Below are 17,383 nucleotides of genomic sequence, written 5' to 3'. Positions count from 1 at the left end.
AGTGTCAGACATTTCTAGCCGTGTGACATGTTGCATTGTCTTGCTGGAAGATCCCATCTGCTCCAGGGAAGACAATCAGCGTGTATGGGTGTACATGATCTGATAGGATAGATTCATACCCAAATCGACTGACAGTACCTTCAACATGGATGAATGGGCCCAGAGAATGCAATAAAAACATTTCCCAGGCCATAATGGTGCCACCACCAGCTTATGTTCTTCCAGCAATGGTTGCAAGGTTTGTGTTCTCTCATGTTTTATGTCTGACACACCTACATCCATCCATTCAGTGAAGCAGAAAACATGACTGATCAGAGATGGTAACCCTTTGCCAAACAGTGGAAATCCAATGACAGTACTGCTATGAAGAGTCAAACCTTTTCTGCCTATGCAGCTTTGTTAGCAGAGGCAGGTTCGTTGAACCGTTGTTTTAGACAAACGTCTGGTAGCCCCCTGGTTCATTCTACTCCAATGTGGTTCCCCCTAGCACACCTTCGTAGCCAACGTTCACCTCTTATTCACAATGGTGCCATTTTTTTGCTCATGATACTGTAAACTTTCACTACTGCAGCACGAGAACAGTTCATAAACTGCACAGTTTTAAAAATACTGCCACCCTTGACCTGAAAGCCAATAATCATCTTTTTCTGCCCTTTTACCCATGATAGCAACAAGGTATATATGTGCAGACAGCCTATCACACAACTTATATACCCACCATTAAGAGCCACATGCTGCCGATGGTGAACGTAGTAGGAAGTGGTGATAATAATGAGACTTGACTGTGTAGTTACTACTATATCTATCACAATATCATTATCATTACAAATTTTCTAATGTTCACACGTTGTGGAAATGCCTCAGATTTCCTACGGCAGAAAATCTGCAGTGTTTCAGATGAATGGTGCTTTTTGGTGCAGATTTCATTGCAGACATGATGCTGATGTGACTCAGGTTTTAATCTTTACATGTTGACTAGGGTATGAGATGTAAATATGGTCCTGGTTTTTAAGGCAATTACTCCTGAAAACTAGCCTGAGTGTATGAATAAATCTGCTCCCATGTGTCATTTGCCTAGAATATGAAATCTCCTATACTCCTCCCCCACCAACCCTTCTGCATCAATAAGCCTCTTACAAAAGACAGGTGTTATTATGCAGGAAAGTCTGCTTTGTAAACTCACAGCCAGCATGCTATTCACTACTGAAGATGGCTGTTAGGGCTCGTTCACACGAACGTGTGATGCCCGTTGCCGTATTGCAGACCACATTTGCGGATCCGCAATACACGGGCACCGTTCCGTGTGCATACCGCATCACGGATGCGGACCCATTCATTTAAATGGGTCCGCAAATCCAGAGATGTGGAACGGTGCAGAACGGAAGCACGGAACACTACAGAAGCACTACGGAGTGCTTTCTGGGCTTCCGTTCTGTGCTTCCGCACCGCAAATAGATAGAACATGCTCTATCTTTTTGCGGAACAGAGGGATCGTGGACCCATTCAAGTGAATGGGTCTGCAAGCCCCACAATTTGCGGTCCACAATATGGGCACTGGCTTCACATGTTCGTGTGAACGAGCCCTAAGGCCTCTTTCACACATATGTGATGGATTCGGTCTGGATGCATTCAGGGTGTGTTCAGCGAAACTCACACCATTTTGCAAGCAAGTTCAGTCAGTTTTGTCTGCGATTGCGTTCAGTTATTCAGTTTTTACCGCGGGGGTGCAATGAGTTTTGATGCGTTTTTCACGCGCATGATAAAAAACTGAAGGTTTACAAACAACATCAGTGAAAAACGCATCGCACCCGCACTTGCTTGCGAATGCAATGCGTTTTTCACTGAAGCCCTATTCACTTCTATGTGGTCAGGACTGAGTGAAAAACGTAGAATATAGAACATGCTGCGATTTTCACCTAAAGCACAAGTGATGTGTGAAAACCAATGCTCATATACAGAGACCCATTGAAATGAATGGGTCAGGATTCAGTGCGGGTGCTATGCGTTCACGTCACGCATTGCTCGTGTTAAAGGGGCCTAACTGTGAACGAGGTGAGAGAATACCCTGCAAGTGAGCTCGATGTCTGTTATATACTGGGTAGGCGCTCTTCAGTATACTCACAGGCACTATATAAGAATGGAAAGTATAACGTTTTTAAAAAGCAAAAGAAAAATGTCATTTTTAGGTACTGCTTTTTTGTGCAATGACATTCATTCAGTTTTTTCTGTTCATGATAACAGTCCCATTGAAGTCTATGGGGAAAACCAGCACAATTGACATGCTGTGCGCTTAGGCTATCTGCACATGTTGCGGATTATGCACAGTGTTTTTCACGCATATTTTTATGTGGAAAAAACACAGTGTAATATATAGTACCAGCAAATTAACATAGTAACATAGTACATAAGGCCGAAAAAAGACATTTGTCCATCCAGTTCGGCCTGTTATCCTGCAAGTTGATCCAGAAGAAATGAATGAGATTACACAAATGTTGTGTTCACTTAAATCCCCACCAAAATCCGTTGTCAGAAATTGCAGATTGCAGATATTTGTGCGGCTATGATGCAGAAAGAAACACACATGAATCAGCACGGAAATTCACGTGCATCTTATGTGCATTCACCCGCACTCTCCACACATGGTGCAGATTTGTATGCAGAAAATCTGCATGAAATACGCTCAAAAACGACATAAAAAAATGCCCGTTTATCACGTTTTTTGTGTGGTTTTTATAGTTTTTTTTTTCTTTAGCCACCTTAGGAGGCTAGAATCCTTGTCCTATTTACCCTAAGGGTGCATTCACACAACAGTATTTTTGGCTCTGCATCCGTTCCGCAATTTTGCGGAACGGGTGCGGACCCGTTCATTTCAATGGGGCCGCAAAAATGTGGACAGCATATTTGCTGTCCGCATACGCAATTGCGGACAAGAATAGGCATTTCTATCTTACATTCACATGGCCGGTATCCGTGTTTTGCTGATCCACAATTTGCCGACCACAAAACACATACAGTCGTGTGAATGTAGCCTAATAGAGATCTACAAGGGCGAATAAGATTCTGACACTGTCCCTGCTGCCCTGGGCTTTGTGCACACAGCAGAAGGGAGCTTACTATGGCAGCCAGGGCTTCAGTAGCGTCCTGGCTGCCATAGTAACCGATGGGAGCCCTGCAATTTCACTGCTGGGGCTCAGATCGGAAGCTACCACTGCCACCAATGAATATTCTGAGGAGGAGGGGAGGGAACCCTGTGGCCACTCCCACCAATGATAATAATACAGGGGTGGGGGCGGGCGCAGTGCGTCACCAATTGATATAAAGAACATTATTATAAAACTGAGGAGAAAGGCAGGGGCTGTGGCCACTGCTCCACCAATGCATATAATTTACCCTTAAATACAAATGTAGGTTGCGGGTGCCGCACCTGAGGGGTTTATTGAAGCAGTTCGGCGGATGACTGTGTCCTGTCATTGAGGCTGGGTGCCAGAACCACAGCCTACATTTGTAGGGGTAAATTATATTTATTGGTGGCACAGTGGGCACAGCCCCTCCCCTCCTCCTCAGTATTAAATCCTCATTGGTGGCCAGCGGCAGCCGCGTCACAGTGGGGAAGGAGAGAGGGACTGTCTCCTTCTCTACTGTCCAGCTGATGAAAACATGGTGCGCACCAAAGGAGGCGCATGCCATGTTCTCTAAGAGATACTAGGCTATGCAGTAGCGCAGCCTAGTATCAGAAAATAGCAAAACCTGGTGTCGTATCGATCCGGGTACAAAAGTATCGATTGGGTATCGAAAATTTGATACCCAGTGCAACCCTATTACAGATTTTGCTGTGATTTTCTCTAAATGTTGAACATTTTTATGCTGAAGTGTACGGGAAACCACTGTACAGCAGGTCAATTTCTGCACAGAAGAAAAAAGAAAACTGTACATGAGATTTGCCAGATCTCATTCATTTTGCTAGTACTGTATTACATTGTGGGAAAAACCTCATGTAATCCATATTGTGTGTAGTTACCCTTAGGGTACAGCCATACAGCTGCACTGTTTTTGCCTACTTGAATATCTTTGCTCAATCTGACAGATATTACCGTTAAGGCTAGTTTCATACTAGCGCTTCGGACCTGACAGGCTGTTCCGGAAGGGAACAGCCTGACGAATCTCTCTGCATTCTGGCATTGCTGGAAGCTTAAACGTCGCCATCCAGGCCCATTAACTATAATAGGGACCAGTGGAGATCCAGCCGCAACCCGGCAAATATGCAGAGAATCGGGCGGAAGAAAACCGCTTATTTGTCAGGTTGTGGCCGGATCTCCCCCAGGCCCCATTATAGTTAATGGGGCTAGACGGCGAAAGGTTTACGGTACCTTCACATGCTACAGAATTTGTTGCAGAAAATTCTGAGACTAAAAATCTGTTCCCTTCACGTGAATGAGGCAGGCAGAAATCCATGTGCTTGCTGCCCCACTGAAATGAATAGAACTGATTTTCAGTCGTGGAAAATTCTGACACAAAATCTGCAGTGTGTGATGGCACCCTTAAGCTTTCGGCAATGCTGGAACAGCCTGCCGGATCCTAAGCGCTAGTGTGAAACTAGCCTAATACATGCAGTGTTAAAATTGTTTTGCAAGTTCTTGAATAAACTATTCCAGGAAAATGTTCCTAAAACAGCTTTTATAAAAATAGTTTTGCCGTTTTATTTTTGTGGTGCTTTTTTGTTGCTGTGGCCCGTTGTTACAAACAGTGTTTTTGTGGCATTTCCATTGTGTGTGTTTAGGTGTGGCATTTTCTCATGAGCTTTTCCATAATATTCAGTACAGGACTGGAAAAGCCCATGGAATAAACAGATGTAAATAATGTATGAGTAAAAAAAATGTCACCCAAAACACACTTGAAAATCGTGGGATTTTTACAAACCATAAGATGTCACATAAAAATTTCACATTCCCTTATTGGGAACAAACATGCATATGAACGCTCGTTCCCGATAATTGCCCTGTGTAAATGTATCGCTGATCAGCTAATGAGTGAGCAACACCTGTTCATTGGGTGAAGGCATCGCTCAATGTGGCACCCAAAATCATCATTTCTGGGCAGCACATCATTCTGTTTAAACAGGGATTTGAAGCACAGAAAAAAAATGAATCTGTATAGGGACAGGTGATCAATGTAGTTCTAACCTCCACTCACTATCCCACAATTATTGGGAACGATTGGTTCAATCCCAATAATTGCCTGGCTAGTCGGCTGATATAAGGAGGCCTTCACGTGCAATTTTTTTATAACAAAGGTTAATGTGGGAAAAATAAGTAAAGCTGCTTTTATACAAGCATCATTTTCATCAACATTATGTCCATATTTTAAAAACTCTGCATGAGCTATTTTCACATGTTTTGTAGATGGAAATTGAAGTCTTTGGAGAGTGTTCAAAATACATATGGCTTATATCTGCATTATACTGTAAGTCATTGGTATCACATCAGTATGTCTTCAGTATTACTCTCGCATTTCAGTAAGGCTGTGTTATGTTATTCAATTTATATCCCAGAAAATAGCTCATCGTTATGACCTTCAGTATGGCGCTGTACCGCGTCCATTGAATTCCACGAGTACAGAATTTTTTTCCCTAGAAGCAATGCTTCCGTGGCTTCTTTTAAACATGTCCAGTGCGGGAAAACAAGCTCTGCGTGGGAGTGTAATTTCCCGTTATGGACACTGCTTGTTTGAGTTATAATGCTGTGTGTCTCTGCATGCCCATTACGTTTAGAATACATTGTCCTATATGAGGCAAATAAAACTCTGTAGTATGAAATTTGCTTAGCGCCAAAGCTCCAACAAAGCAAATTTTCAACGTTTTGTTCATCCCCAGTTCATTACAGTGGGACCTAGGTGCCAATTCTGCCACAGAGAAAAACTGTATTTACTGCCCAAGGCAACTATTCACAGTTCAGTTTTCATTTCCTAAACTGCATGTGGACCTAATTGGGATACTAAAAATATCATAGAATTAGAAAAATGATCACCTGTAGATGATAATAGATTTGCTTGCTTGATATGTTCATGTGACCTTGTGTACAATATTCTCAAGGATGGTGGACATGGAAATATTTAACTAGAACAGGGCCAAGCACAAGGTCTCATTATATGAGACAAAAGCAGGAACACCTCTACTTTACCTGAAAATCCTGATTAATTCATAACGAGCTGCAATCTATAATTTACAACTAAGCAACTTGACTGTTGAATAAATTATTAAAGGGTTTCTTAACCTTTAAAATGCCGAATCAAAGTCATCAAAGGCACTCTACGCAGACAACCAAATCAACAGGTTAAAATATCTGCATGATGGTATTTTCAAACCTAGTGCTCCCATCCTTTCCTATAAAGGGACCACTTTCAATCTATGGCAAAAAACACAAGGGCCATTTACAACAGTGATGCCCAACTGGTGCACAGAGGTCTCATGTGCTATGAGTATTCATATACATGAGTGCTATGCCCACCCCTTTGCTCTGTGGTTTGTGGCCCCTCTAAATGTATTGTGCCACAATGAGAACAGAACTTGCATATCTATTTAGGAAAGTTTTACTTTTGTGAAGTCCAAGTCTGTTTTTAAGCTGAATTGAAGGAGCTTTCCAGTTGCAGCAAGTTATCCCCTAGCCACAGGATATGGGATAACTGTTAGATTGGTGGGGATCAATGCTTGGACCCCCATCAATCACGAGAACAGGGATCCCGTACCCCGCATGGCCCCCTGATATGAATAGAGAAGCAGATCGGGCATGTGCACTGCTGCTCCATTCATCTCTATGGGAACTCCATAAATAACCAAGCACTGTTCTAAGCTATTTCCTAAACTCCTATAGAGATGAATGGAGCCGCAGTGCACATGCTCGACCTGTCTCTCCCGGAAGTAGGACCCCCACCAATCTAACAGTTATCACCTATCTATGAGATCATGGAAAAACCTTTTGCCGCCATAACAATAGGTATCGCACTGAGATTTAAAGCAGTTGCAATGTGCAATAATTGTGAACTAAATCACTGTGTATTAAAAGAGAGGTCCCTATTAATGTATGTCGCCGGATTAAACCATTCTGTGCTGGAGATTTACCTAACAGACCTGGATAACCTCTGGTGACGATGCAGTGTATTCCAGTGAGAAAGCAGTAAGCAGGTAGCTGATTGGCTGAGAGGACAGCTGGCAGATGGCGTATATAATCACTCTAATTAGCTGGTAGCATTAGCTGTATGTCTGCTGTCCACTCTCATAATGAACTCAGTGTTCGCAGGCAGTCAGCACATACTTAAGTCATGCATAAGAAGAGTACCAATGGCTTTTAGGAACAACAGCCTAAAAAGACTCTAAATTTCACATATATTGTATTTCCAAAATATATGATAAATGGCAAATTCTGTTTTCTTAGCGTGCATTTGCACACACTTCAAAATGTAAGAAGTGGAAAGAGTAAATATCCCCTTAGATGTGTGGTTTCACTGTAGAGCTAAAAGGTGAACAGCTTAGAGCCTGTCCATTGGGCACGTTGCTACACACTCAAACTACCGACAGTGTCAGACCGTGTGGGGACACACCATATTGACATGGGAAATAGTTAAAAGGGTATTCCAAGACTTTATAATTTATGACCTATCCTCAGGATAGGGAATCAGTATCTGAGCGATGGGGGTCCGACACCTAGGACCCCCCGCGGCCTTCTCCCTGCTTACCAAGCACAGAGCCATACAGTGTATAGTGGCTGTGCTTGGTATTGCAGCTCAGCCCCATTCACTTCAATGGGGCTGAGCTGCGCCTAGGACACATGACTGATGAACATGACATCACTGGCATCTGTGAGATGGCCACTGCACTACTGTGAGCACTGCTGCCTTCTCAAACAGCTAATCAGCGAGGGTCTAGGTGATTGGACCCCCACCGATCAGATACTGATGACCTATTCAGAGGATAGTTCATCAGTATTTAAATCTTGGAAAACCCCTTTAATGCACAGTTGTCAATTTACTCATACATTTCCAGGATGAATAAACAAGGAAAAGCACAATGCAGAATTCTAAAAGAGGTGCTCTAGTACTGTTTCATGGGTTATGTGGTATAAGTATTTAGCAAAGCAAGCATATGAGGAGAGCTGACAGATTCTCTTTAAAGGGCATCTGACAACAGATTTGTACCTATGAAACTGGCTGACCTACTGCATGTGCGCTTGGCAGCTGAAGGCATCTGTGTCCATGTTCATATGTGCCCTCATTGCTCATATATGCAACATATGCAATGTATGCAAATGTGCCTCTAGGAGCAATGGGGGCATTGCCGTTACACCTAGAGACCCTCTCCACTTTGACTGACAGGTCCAGGTATCATTATGCCTAGCCCTGTCAATCAAAGTGCAGGGGGCTGGTGTCTGCCACAAAACAGCTGATGGATGGAGGTGTCAGACTTCCACAGATCTGATATTAATGACCCATGCTAAGGATAGGTCATCATTATGTAGAAGCCAGAAAGCCCCTTAGTAAATACTAACATATGGTAGTCGTAAGGTTGAAAAAAGACGCAAAGTCCAACCTATAATCATATTGCATTATCCAGAGGAAGGCAAAAAATCTTCTCCTATAGTTTAATATGTATGCAATTTCTAGTCATATTGTCTTGTATTGTTACATACAATTATAAACATGACCGGGGTATCGTTCCTCCTATCCCTGCTAAGTTCCACCCGCCTTATTTTTCCAACGCAATAAACACACAACAAGGGTTAAGTGTAATTGCCACAGCAGCCATTTTATTAACAAACAAGGCAGAAATATATTATAACATACAACCCTCAACTAAATGAGGCCTCCGACAATATAACACTAAAACCACAACATTTCCTTGAATAGCAAGTAGCAAAGAATTCTTGAGCATAAAGAACAATTAGACGAGGGAGGTCCTTGGAGCCCACAGGCCTAGTACTTTGACCACCTTGTTGTGATATACATCGAGCTGATCATTGCCGACTCAGAGGCAGAATGACATAACCTTGGGCCTTGAGTGAATAATTTCCATCATATTCCTGCCAGATCTCAATCCTTTTTATCAACCATCAGGTAGTCTAGAGCCTACTGATCATTCACCCAAACACTAAAACCATAATTCTCACCAACTACAAGGCCTCCCGCTATGAGACCGCCATTACAAACAAATAACACACCCCCAACTGGCTGGTCAACATCCGCTCTAAACCAGTGATAATCCCAAATCAATGTAAAAACAGAAAGAAAGCTCACCTAATCCGCATTCATATTTGTGCTCAGTCCTATGTTTGGCTTCAGCAATATTAACAAAGGTTGAAAGTAAGGTCCAGCATAATCCTTGAATAAAATCCACATCTTTGTTATATATCCGGGTAAAATGGAGACCGATCCTTAAAATCAAGTAGTCCACGTGACGCTTTTACATGTTTAGAACATATTTGCTCTTCCTCATAGAAAGAAAAATAAATACATTTGAAACATGTAAGCGTCATAAGGAATACTTGATTTTCGGCATCTGCCAGCATTTTACATGGATTATAATAAACACATGGATTGTATTCAAGGATTGTGCCAGGCCTTACTTTCAATGTTTGTTGATAATCTCAAGTCGCCTGCACATCTCCCACAAAATGAAACCAGTAACCATCACTGCCATAAGGAATTCTGCATTTGGCAAGATAAGGTGGCTGCCAGCTTGCCTTCCCCCCCTTGTATACATACAATCCATCTCCTAGGTTCCATAACCCTCCCAGCTAGCCATTAACCCCTTCCTGTAATCTCTGCTCCACTTACTCCAAACCCAGCCATGATTGCCTTCCCCTAGGTGTGCAGCCCTAGCCTGGCTCTAAAACATAGAGAGATGCGCGAACACCAAGTGTCCAAGTTACATATTAATCCACAGTCAATATTCTAATGTAAACAAAGCATGGGTTTCATCTACTCCATAACTGTATTATTAATTTAGGATTCTCGGCATTAGACACAGAAATGAGACATGGCTAGATCCAACACAATGAACATTCAGGATTCACATACTTCCATATTAACTGAACCCTGCAGTATGAACAAATGGCAGCACGGACGAGGACGCACGTCAACCTTCAAAGCATCTGTGGAAAGGTGACCTCATGTTCATTATATTATATAAAAAGCCCTCAGTGCATCACATTGTAGACAACTAACTTACTGCAGAAACGTAGTAATAGCATACTGCAGCATAGCAAAATCTAACCATTCTTAGAAGGCAAATCTCTATGCTTAGGAAAATTGGCTTCTTTTACAGAAACGCAGGAACACTGCAGAGGTTTTGAACATGCAACAACCATTTCTTTCAACAGATTCCAAGTGTAGATTGTGTATTTCCATCTTTTCTACAGCACTATATTGCCCTATAATAATTCAATGTTTCCTAGAGGCTAGGCCTGGCTCTTTCCCTTCCATATGTCGTATATACGGTGTTGATTTTCATTCTCCCCATCGTGCAGCGCTATGACACAACAGGGCTACCTAGCAACTGTCTCTAAGGTTGGATACTGATGGGAGGGGGAGCACAGTGTTCCATCTTAAGGACAAAAATTCATGAGTGGGTTAATACCCAAAGGGCGAGACCACTTTATTAGCAATAGAGCATCAGTAAAAGCCCCTGAGTCCTCTTACGTAAAACAAGCATCAATGACCTTTGCTTAAGCTGCACATATACGTAAAAGGCACTAGACCTCTTTTCTGTAAAAAGATATACCCTGAAATGGAATTGTGAGTTACACAGTTCCTACCGTTCATGGGCAATCCCGAGCCGTACGGTCGCATTTAACAAGTCTGTTCATCTAAGGGGAAAAACGTGCAATGACGCAACTGACTTCCCACTGGCAGTCCTTTTTACTAAAATAAAAGTACATCTCTAATACATGGAAAAAAGAATGAACTCAAATACCTATTCCTAGTTTTGTCTGGACAAGGTTACAGTCAGCAAACCCTGAAGAACGCGTTTAAATTATACATTTGTCACAATACACAAAAACGTTGCAAAGAGTAAGTAACCTGTTATAAAGCTACAAAAGACCTGGTGACACCACCCGAGCACCGAGCTGAATGCGCCATCTGGTTACTTGTCTATATAATAGGGTACTCTCAAGTATCAGAGCTAGCTTGCTTAACCATTTCATAACCAACTCTTCATTAAGGAAAAGAAAAACATTTACTTTACAGGACGCAGCATTTTAAGATAAATAGTTATTATGTTAGTCTATGCAATATTTGCCCCCCTTGAACACACATTGTGGTTTATAATGGTACCAGATGTAAACCTTTTTTTTTTCAAAGTATAATTTATGTGGAAAATATGCAGATAAAGTTTTAAAAAAAGCTAAGCACTGGCTCATCTATCTTCAGCAGTCCCATTGTGGTAAATGGGATACCGCGTGGACATTAACAATAGAGACTCGCTGAATAGGACGGTCTCCTTAGTTTCATTAGAGGCAGGTGCGGCCTGTACTGCAGCGATAGTCGACCACAGCACGGCCGTATCGCAACCACAAAATGACCTTGCCATGTGGTTGTACCCTTAAGGCTCATTACACCAGAAGATAACCGTGAAAATCATCGCTAACAAGAGTTTGTATGAACGCTGGTTAGCGATGATCTGGCAGTGTAATACTGCCGCCGATTACCCGATGAAAAAGCAAACGCTCGTTCATCGGGTAGTTGGAATATTTTAGCAAGCTTAAAAACCCTCATTTCCCGACGGCAGATCGCACTGTGTAATCACGATCTGCTGCCGGCAAACAGTGATTCAGTATAGGGACTAGCGATGGTATAAGCGACTACTCTTCCCCATACTAAGGAGGAGATCACTGCATGTAATAGCAGCGCTCTCCTCCGCTGACAAGCAAGCACTTCCCTCCCGACACGTGTAATATAACCCTAAGGGCTCTATCACACTTGCGTTCTTTTCTTCCGGCATAGAGTTCCGTCGTTAGGATTATCCTAATGCACTCTGAATGGAGAAAAATCCGTTCAGGATGCATCAGGATGTCTTCAGTTCCGGACCGGAATGTTTTTGGGCCGGAGAAAATACCGCAGCATGCTGCACTTTTTGCTCCAGCCAAAAATCCTGAACACTTGCGGCAAGGCCGGATCCGGAATTAATGCCCATTGAAAGGCATTGATCCGGCCTTAAGCTAAACGTCGTTTCGGCGCATTGCCGGATCTGACGTTTAGCTTTTTCTGAATGGTTACCATGGCTGCCGGGACGCTAAAGTCCTGGCAGCCATGGTAAAGTGTAGTGGGGAGCGGGGGAGCAGTATACTTACCGCCCGTGCGGCTACCGGGGCACTCCAGAGTGACGTCAGGGCGCCCCACGCGCATGGATGACGTGATCGCATGGAACAGGTCATCCATGCGCATGGGGCGCTCTGACGTCACTCTGGAGCACCCCGGGAGCCGCACGGACGGTAAGTATACTGCTCCCCCGCTCCCCACTACTTTAATAGCGTCCTGGCTGCCATAGTAACACTGAACGCATTTTGAAGACGGATCCGTCTTCAAATGCTTTCAGTTCACTCGCGTTTTTCCGGATCTGACGTGTAATTCCGGCAAATGGAGTACACAACGGATCCGGACAACGCAAGTGTGAAAGAGCCCTTAAAGTGTGTTCTCTTGATATATGGAAATTAGATTTTCATCCCCATTGGAAACTGATGTGTGTAACTACCCTCTGTGTATGTACTGTAAAATATGTTGGTGTTATATGCGCAACAAGAAATGCAGTAAATACATAAATACAGTAAATACATGACTAAAACTAATGCCTCCGAGTCCTAGCCTTAAGATCAATATTAGAAATTATCCATTTGTACAATATTACTATGAAAATACACAGTGTCCTCCCTAAGTAACCTCTCTGATACTACATGGCCTGTGACATCATTAGGGTATCATAAGATTACATAACAAAAACAACCCAAAAGCCATTGCTCCCGCATCTGGACATGATGCTCAAATGTAGCAATGTGTTTAACACTGTAACTGAGAAGGGAACTGATCATTTACCTGTCACATCAGTGGGTTCAGACTTGTTGACGTATGCCCAGGATAGGTCATCAATATCAGAAAGGCAGGGGTCCGACTCCCAGTACCCCTTTCGATCTGCTGTTTAAAGAGACCACGGCGCTCGGAGGCTGGGAGCGCTGCGACCTCTTACTGGGCCAGTAACATCATGTTTATCAGTCACATGGCATAGGGGCGCAGCCTAGTTATTCAAGGGAATGGGGATAAGCCGAAATATTAAACACAGCTGCTATCAAGGGGATGGCATTGTGCTTGGTAAACTGCAAGTAGGCTTACTGAATCTCCGCGGCCTCTTCACACAGCTGATTGGTGGGTGTGCTGAGAGTCGGACCCTGCCAATCTGATACTGATGGCCTATCCTTAGGAAAGGTCATCACTATTAAACACTCAGAAAGTGTGTATCCAATCCTAACCACCCCCCCCCCCCCCCCATATGCCGGGCCCACACGTGGAATATACTTACCCGGGTCCCCGATCCCTGCGCTGCTCCTGGTCCCTGCACAGCCACTGCTGCTTCTCCCCCTACAAGGATGAAAACATCTGGTGTCGGGGGAGAGCAGCCAATGGCATGCGGGGACGGGGATGAGCCTCTCTAGTGTCACACGCGATGCAGCAGTGACGGTGCGGGGACCAGGAGCGCCGCAGGGAGGGGGGTAAGTATATTCAGCGTGGGGCTTTTTTTTACCCCTTTAAGTGTGAACTGCTTTTAAAGTTAGAACATAAACTCCCCACAACATACTTATTTACTAATGGCGTATAAAAGATAGGAAATTTGGGAATGAGATCTCCAATCTTCTACTATTGTCTGGATAACAAGGCTGATTACTAAAATCATTTTCATAGTTAATATTATCTACAGTTATAATAAAAGGTAACCCAATTATTAAAAAATTCCCATTTCAGTTTTTGGTCTTTAACTCTTTGGGACATCAATTTTCATGTGCCAGGACATTTACTGGAGATGCATTTTACTCTGTGGCATGGGTAGGAGGAATGCCAGTTAAATAAGTAGTGGACATAAGGTATGCTAAACGTAAAGGGGTACTATGGTTCTAACAAATATAGATTAAAAATAGAAGACTAATGGCTGAAAAAGACCAAATGGTCCATCATGACTTGCCCTTTCGAATTTATCTTAGGGTAGACATGTGTTTATCCCACACATATCAATTCATTTGCTGTAGATTTCCCAACCACATTTGATGAACGGTATATTAATATCTCCTCACATTGGTTCTGATCTTCCACCCAACTAATTTTAATTCAATTTTCCAAAATATTTTCAAGATCTCTGAATGCGTTCTGCCAATGAGAACCTTCAGTGCTTACTTCCAGGATGCAAATCTGCCCTGCTCGGACAAAGGTGCTCTGCCCGTTACAAGATGCCCCTCTGATAACTGGAACCTGTCCTGCGCTTGAGTGACTGTGCTTTTATCCACAATGAAGGTTTCTATTGGGCAAATGCAAGCAGACATCTTGAAAGCTGCAAGGAAATGATACAAAAGTACCGTATATAGGAAAAATGTATGTTTTAATTACACAATGGATAAGCTTTATTTACGGAACCCATAATATTCTTCTAACAGACAGATGGACAAGTGTAAGACATACTGTCATTTTGAAGAACAAAATGAAAGGCTTTGCACTTAATTTATCCCTTCTCCAAATAACAGCAGACTCTGTGTTTTTACTTCAGAACACTACACCAACATGGCTACTCAGATGTAAAATTACATGTATTATCAGAATGGACAAGACAAAGTAGAAATTAAGAAAATCAAAGAACATTTTCAGAAAGAAAAGTGAATAAAGCTTTCTGTAAAGGTTTAGTAGTCGGAGGGCAATAGGTCACGTCTTATTTCATGTGTAGTCCAGGAGTCAGCAACCTCTGCCACTCCAGCTGCTGTGAAACTACAGTTCCTAGCATATACGGCTGTTCTTGAAACTCCCATAGAAGTCAATGGAGCATGCTGTACTTTCACAACAGCTGGAGTGCCAAAGGTTGCTGACCCCTGATGTAGTCACAGTCTTGGAGCATAATAAAAGCACTGGAAGTCATTCATATGATGTATCTGAGCTGGTATACGGGACCATACACCTAGACCCCAATTGACTCTTTTATTAAAAGTACTCAAGTGGTGAATTGACATTGAGGCAGTCACCTGTTCTTGTACTCAGTTTGTGCAATTTTAGATTAAGGCTATTGCTACACGGTGACACGTGTTGTGTGACGGAAAGTCGCAAAAATATCGCGTTACACAAAAATATGTGCACTTTGTCTGCAACTTGCTGTCCTGCAACTATTTTATAGCTGGGATTTGGCTGTGAAAACGCCAAGTTGCAGACATGTCGCTTATATTGACTTTAATGGAGTGAATGTCACGTGTGACACACGAGACAAAATCCAGCATGTCGCGTGTCGCGCTGACATACATTACATGAAATGTCACTCGTCACATATTGCAGTGTAGCCATAACCTAAGGGCTATGCTTCCTCTTTAGGTGTGACGGCACTTACTGCGATGTGATGTCACACTGAAATGATCTAGACATCTAATTCTGTACATTATGGCCAACTATAGTATCCGTAATGATGTCACATCCAGAAGAGAGCTGCTTCGCTCTGGCTGTGACATTTAACAAATGCAAAAGTACCAACTACTTTAAGTAAAATGCTACTGATTTACACACATTAGGCCAGAGATTGCTGAATGCTTGAGATGTCTGAGGTTTAGTAGAAAAAGACACTTTGATGGCTAGCAGTACTCATGTAAATGGCTGAATTATTTCATCATCACATTATACTAAATAAACTGATCAATCACTGCATTCTGCTGATTGTATCCGCTTCACTCACATACCCACAAATCTGATTTTTCCGATTACAGATGAAATGCCAAAAACTAAATACACAACCCCTACCCCCAGTAAGAATTCAAGTTCACATGCAAATTGTGTTACCTTCTTCTTGCTCCCACAGTGACAGCAGACAGTCCAAAGGTATTTAAGGGTCCTCCATACCAAAATAATGAAAAGGCCTCCAAAAAATGTCACCATTGAAGAGGCCAGGAATGCCCACCACATGCGCTGTCCCCGACTGTCACATGGCACCTCCACGGTGACTGGAATTATGAGGGCAGGGTCCCCTCTGGAGGCATGGAGAGCGTCCAGTTGGAGGTTGTTGTTGATAGCATTCATGGTTAAGCCAAGGCTAATGAAGTTGCTTTGGGATTTGTTGCCACTTGCCATTGCTAACAGAAGGACCCAGGAAACCCTGAAAGCCACTTATGTCTCAGCCCCCAAATTCCTGCGCTAGCCATATTGCAAATGAAAGGGGCAGGTCAAAAAAATGATGGGGCCTTCTCTGACTGCCTTTTCTGCATAAAATGAGGGCAGTCCTATGACACAAGAACTGTCTGTATTCCACAAACCAGGGCTGTCCTCAACAGCAAGGCTACCCCAGCATCTTGTGTGAAGCTGTCACAGTCCTTCCATCAATAAGACGCCTGAGCAGATCCAAAGCTGTCCTTCATTCCTCCCAGATGCTTGGTGCTGTATGCGGGAGATGCTTGTTTTCCTTAGATAAAATTCATCATGGCATGTAGATGGCATACCAAGCAGTGCTGCCAGTGAGGGCTATGACAGGCTCTCATTGTTTGCATCTATAATGATAGAGAAGGAGGCACCTGTTCCTGCGCGGTGGGAGCTCCTCGGCGCCTGCCAGCCAGGGTCTTCTGGACCAGCCTTGCTTCCAGTGGTCTGCACTTGTATGGAGACTGCGGTGCTCTCCCTTCTCCTCGGCACGCTGCCTGCCAGCCTGCTGGCCACTCACCCCTCCTACCTTCCTCCTTCTCCTCCGACTGTTCAGGGCTGTAATCCTCCCAGCTGATCACTGGCGTCCCTCCTCCTCCTCCTCCACCAGAGCTCTTGCCTCTGTCACATCCCTCTGCTAGGCGTAGATGGAGAGGACGCCCGAGGAAATGAAGGTGAGGAGGGGGAGACATGGCCTCAGGGTGACACTTCTCTAGCTGTCCTTTTCAAATGGGAATTTTAAACACTGCTTTACATTTTAGTAAATGGTGACATCAGATCTGAATTTAGAGAAGGCAAAGAAGTGTCAGAGAGCACAGTCTGGACCAAGGAGATTCTTCTGGACACCAATGGTACCACATTGGCTGTATGAACACTTTGCATTGGTGTACTTTCACACTAGCGTTATTCTTTTCCAGCATTGAGTTCTGTCCTAGGGGCTCTATACCGGAAAAGAACTGATCAGTTTTAGGCTACA

At 43.3% G+C, this 17,383-nt stretch overlaps 1 protein-coding gene across 3 annotated transcripts in view; it reads right to left on the bottom strand.

Moving 5' to 3' along the window:
* Positions 1 to 16,912, bottom strand: part of KCNMA1 (potassium calcium-activated channel subfamily M alpha 1) — a 731,805-nt gene extending 714,893 nt beyond the window's left edge. For all 3 annotated transcript variants that reach the window (XM_044299035.1, XM_044299036.1, XM_044299034.1), the window contains exon 1: positions 16,057 to 16,912. In XM_044299035.1, the coding sequence (XP_044154970.1) occupies positions 16,057 to 16,344 (288 nt within the window). In that variant the 5' untranslated portion in view covers positions 16,345 to 16,912. The remainder of the gene's footprint in view (positions 1 to 16,056) is intronic.
* Between the last annotated feature and the right edge of the window lie 471 nt (positions 16,913 to 17,383).

This window comes from Bufo gargarizans, chromosome 6, assembly GCF_014858855.1.
Source record: "Bufo gargarizans isolate SCDJY-AF-19 chromosome 6, ASM1485885v1, whole genome shotgun sequence".
Classification (NCBI taxonomy): domain Eukaryota; kingdom Metazoa; phylum Chordata; class Amphibia; order Anura; family Bufonidae; genus Bufo; species Bufo gargarizans.
Note: the sequence above shows the minus strand (reverse complement) of the source record. Positions and strands in the feature narration are given on the sequence as shown.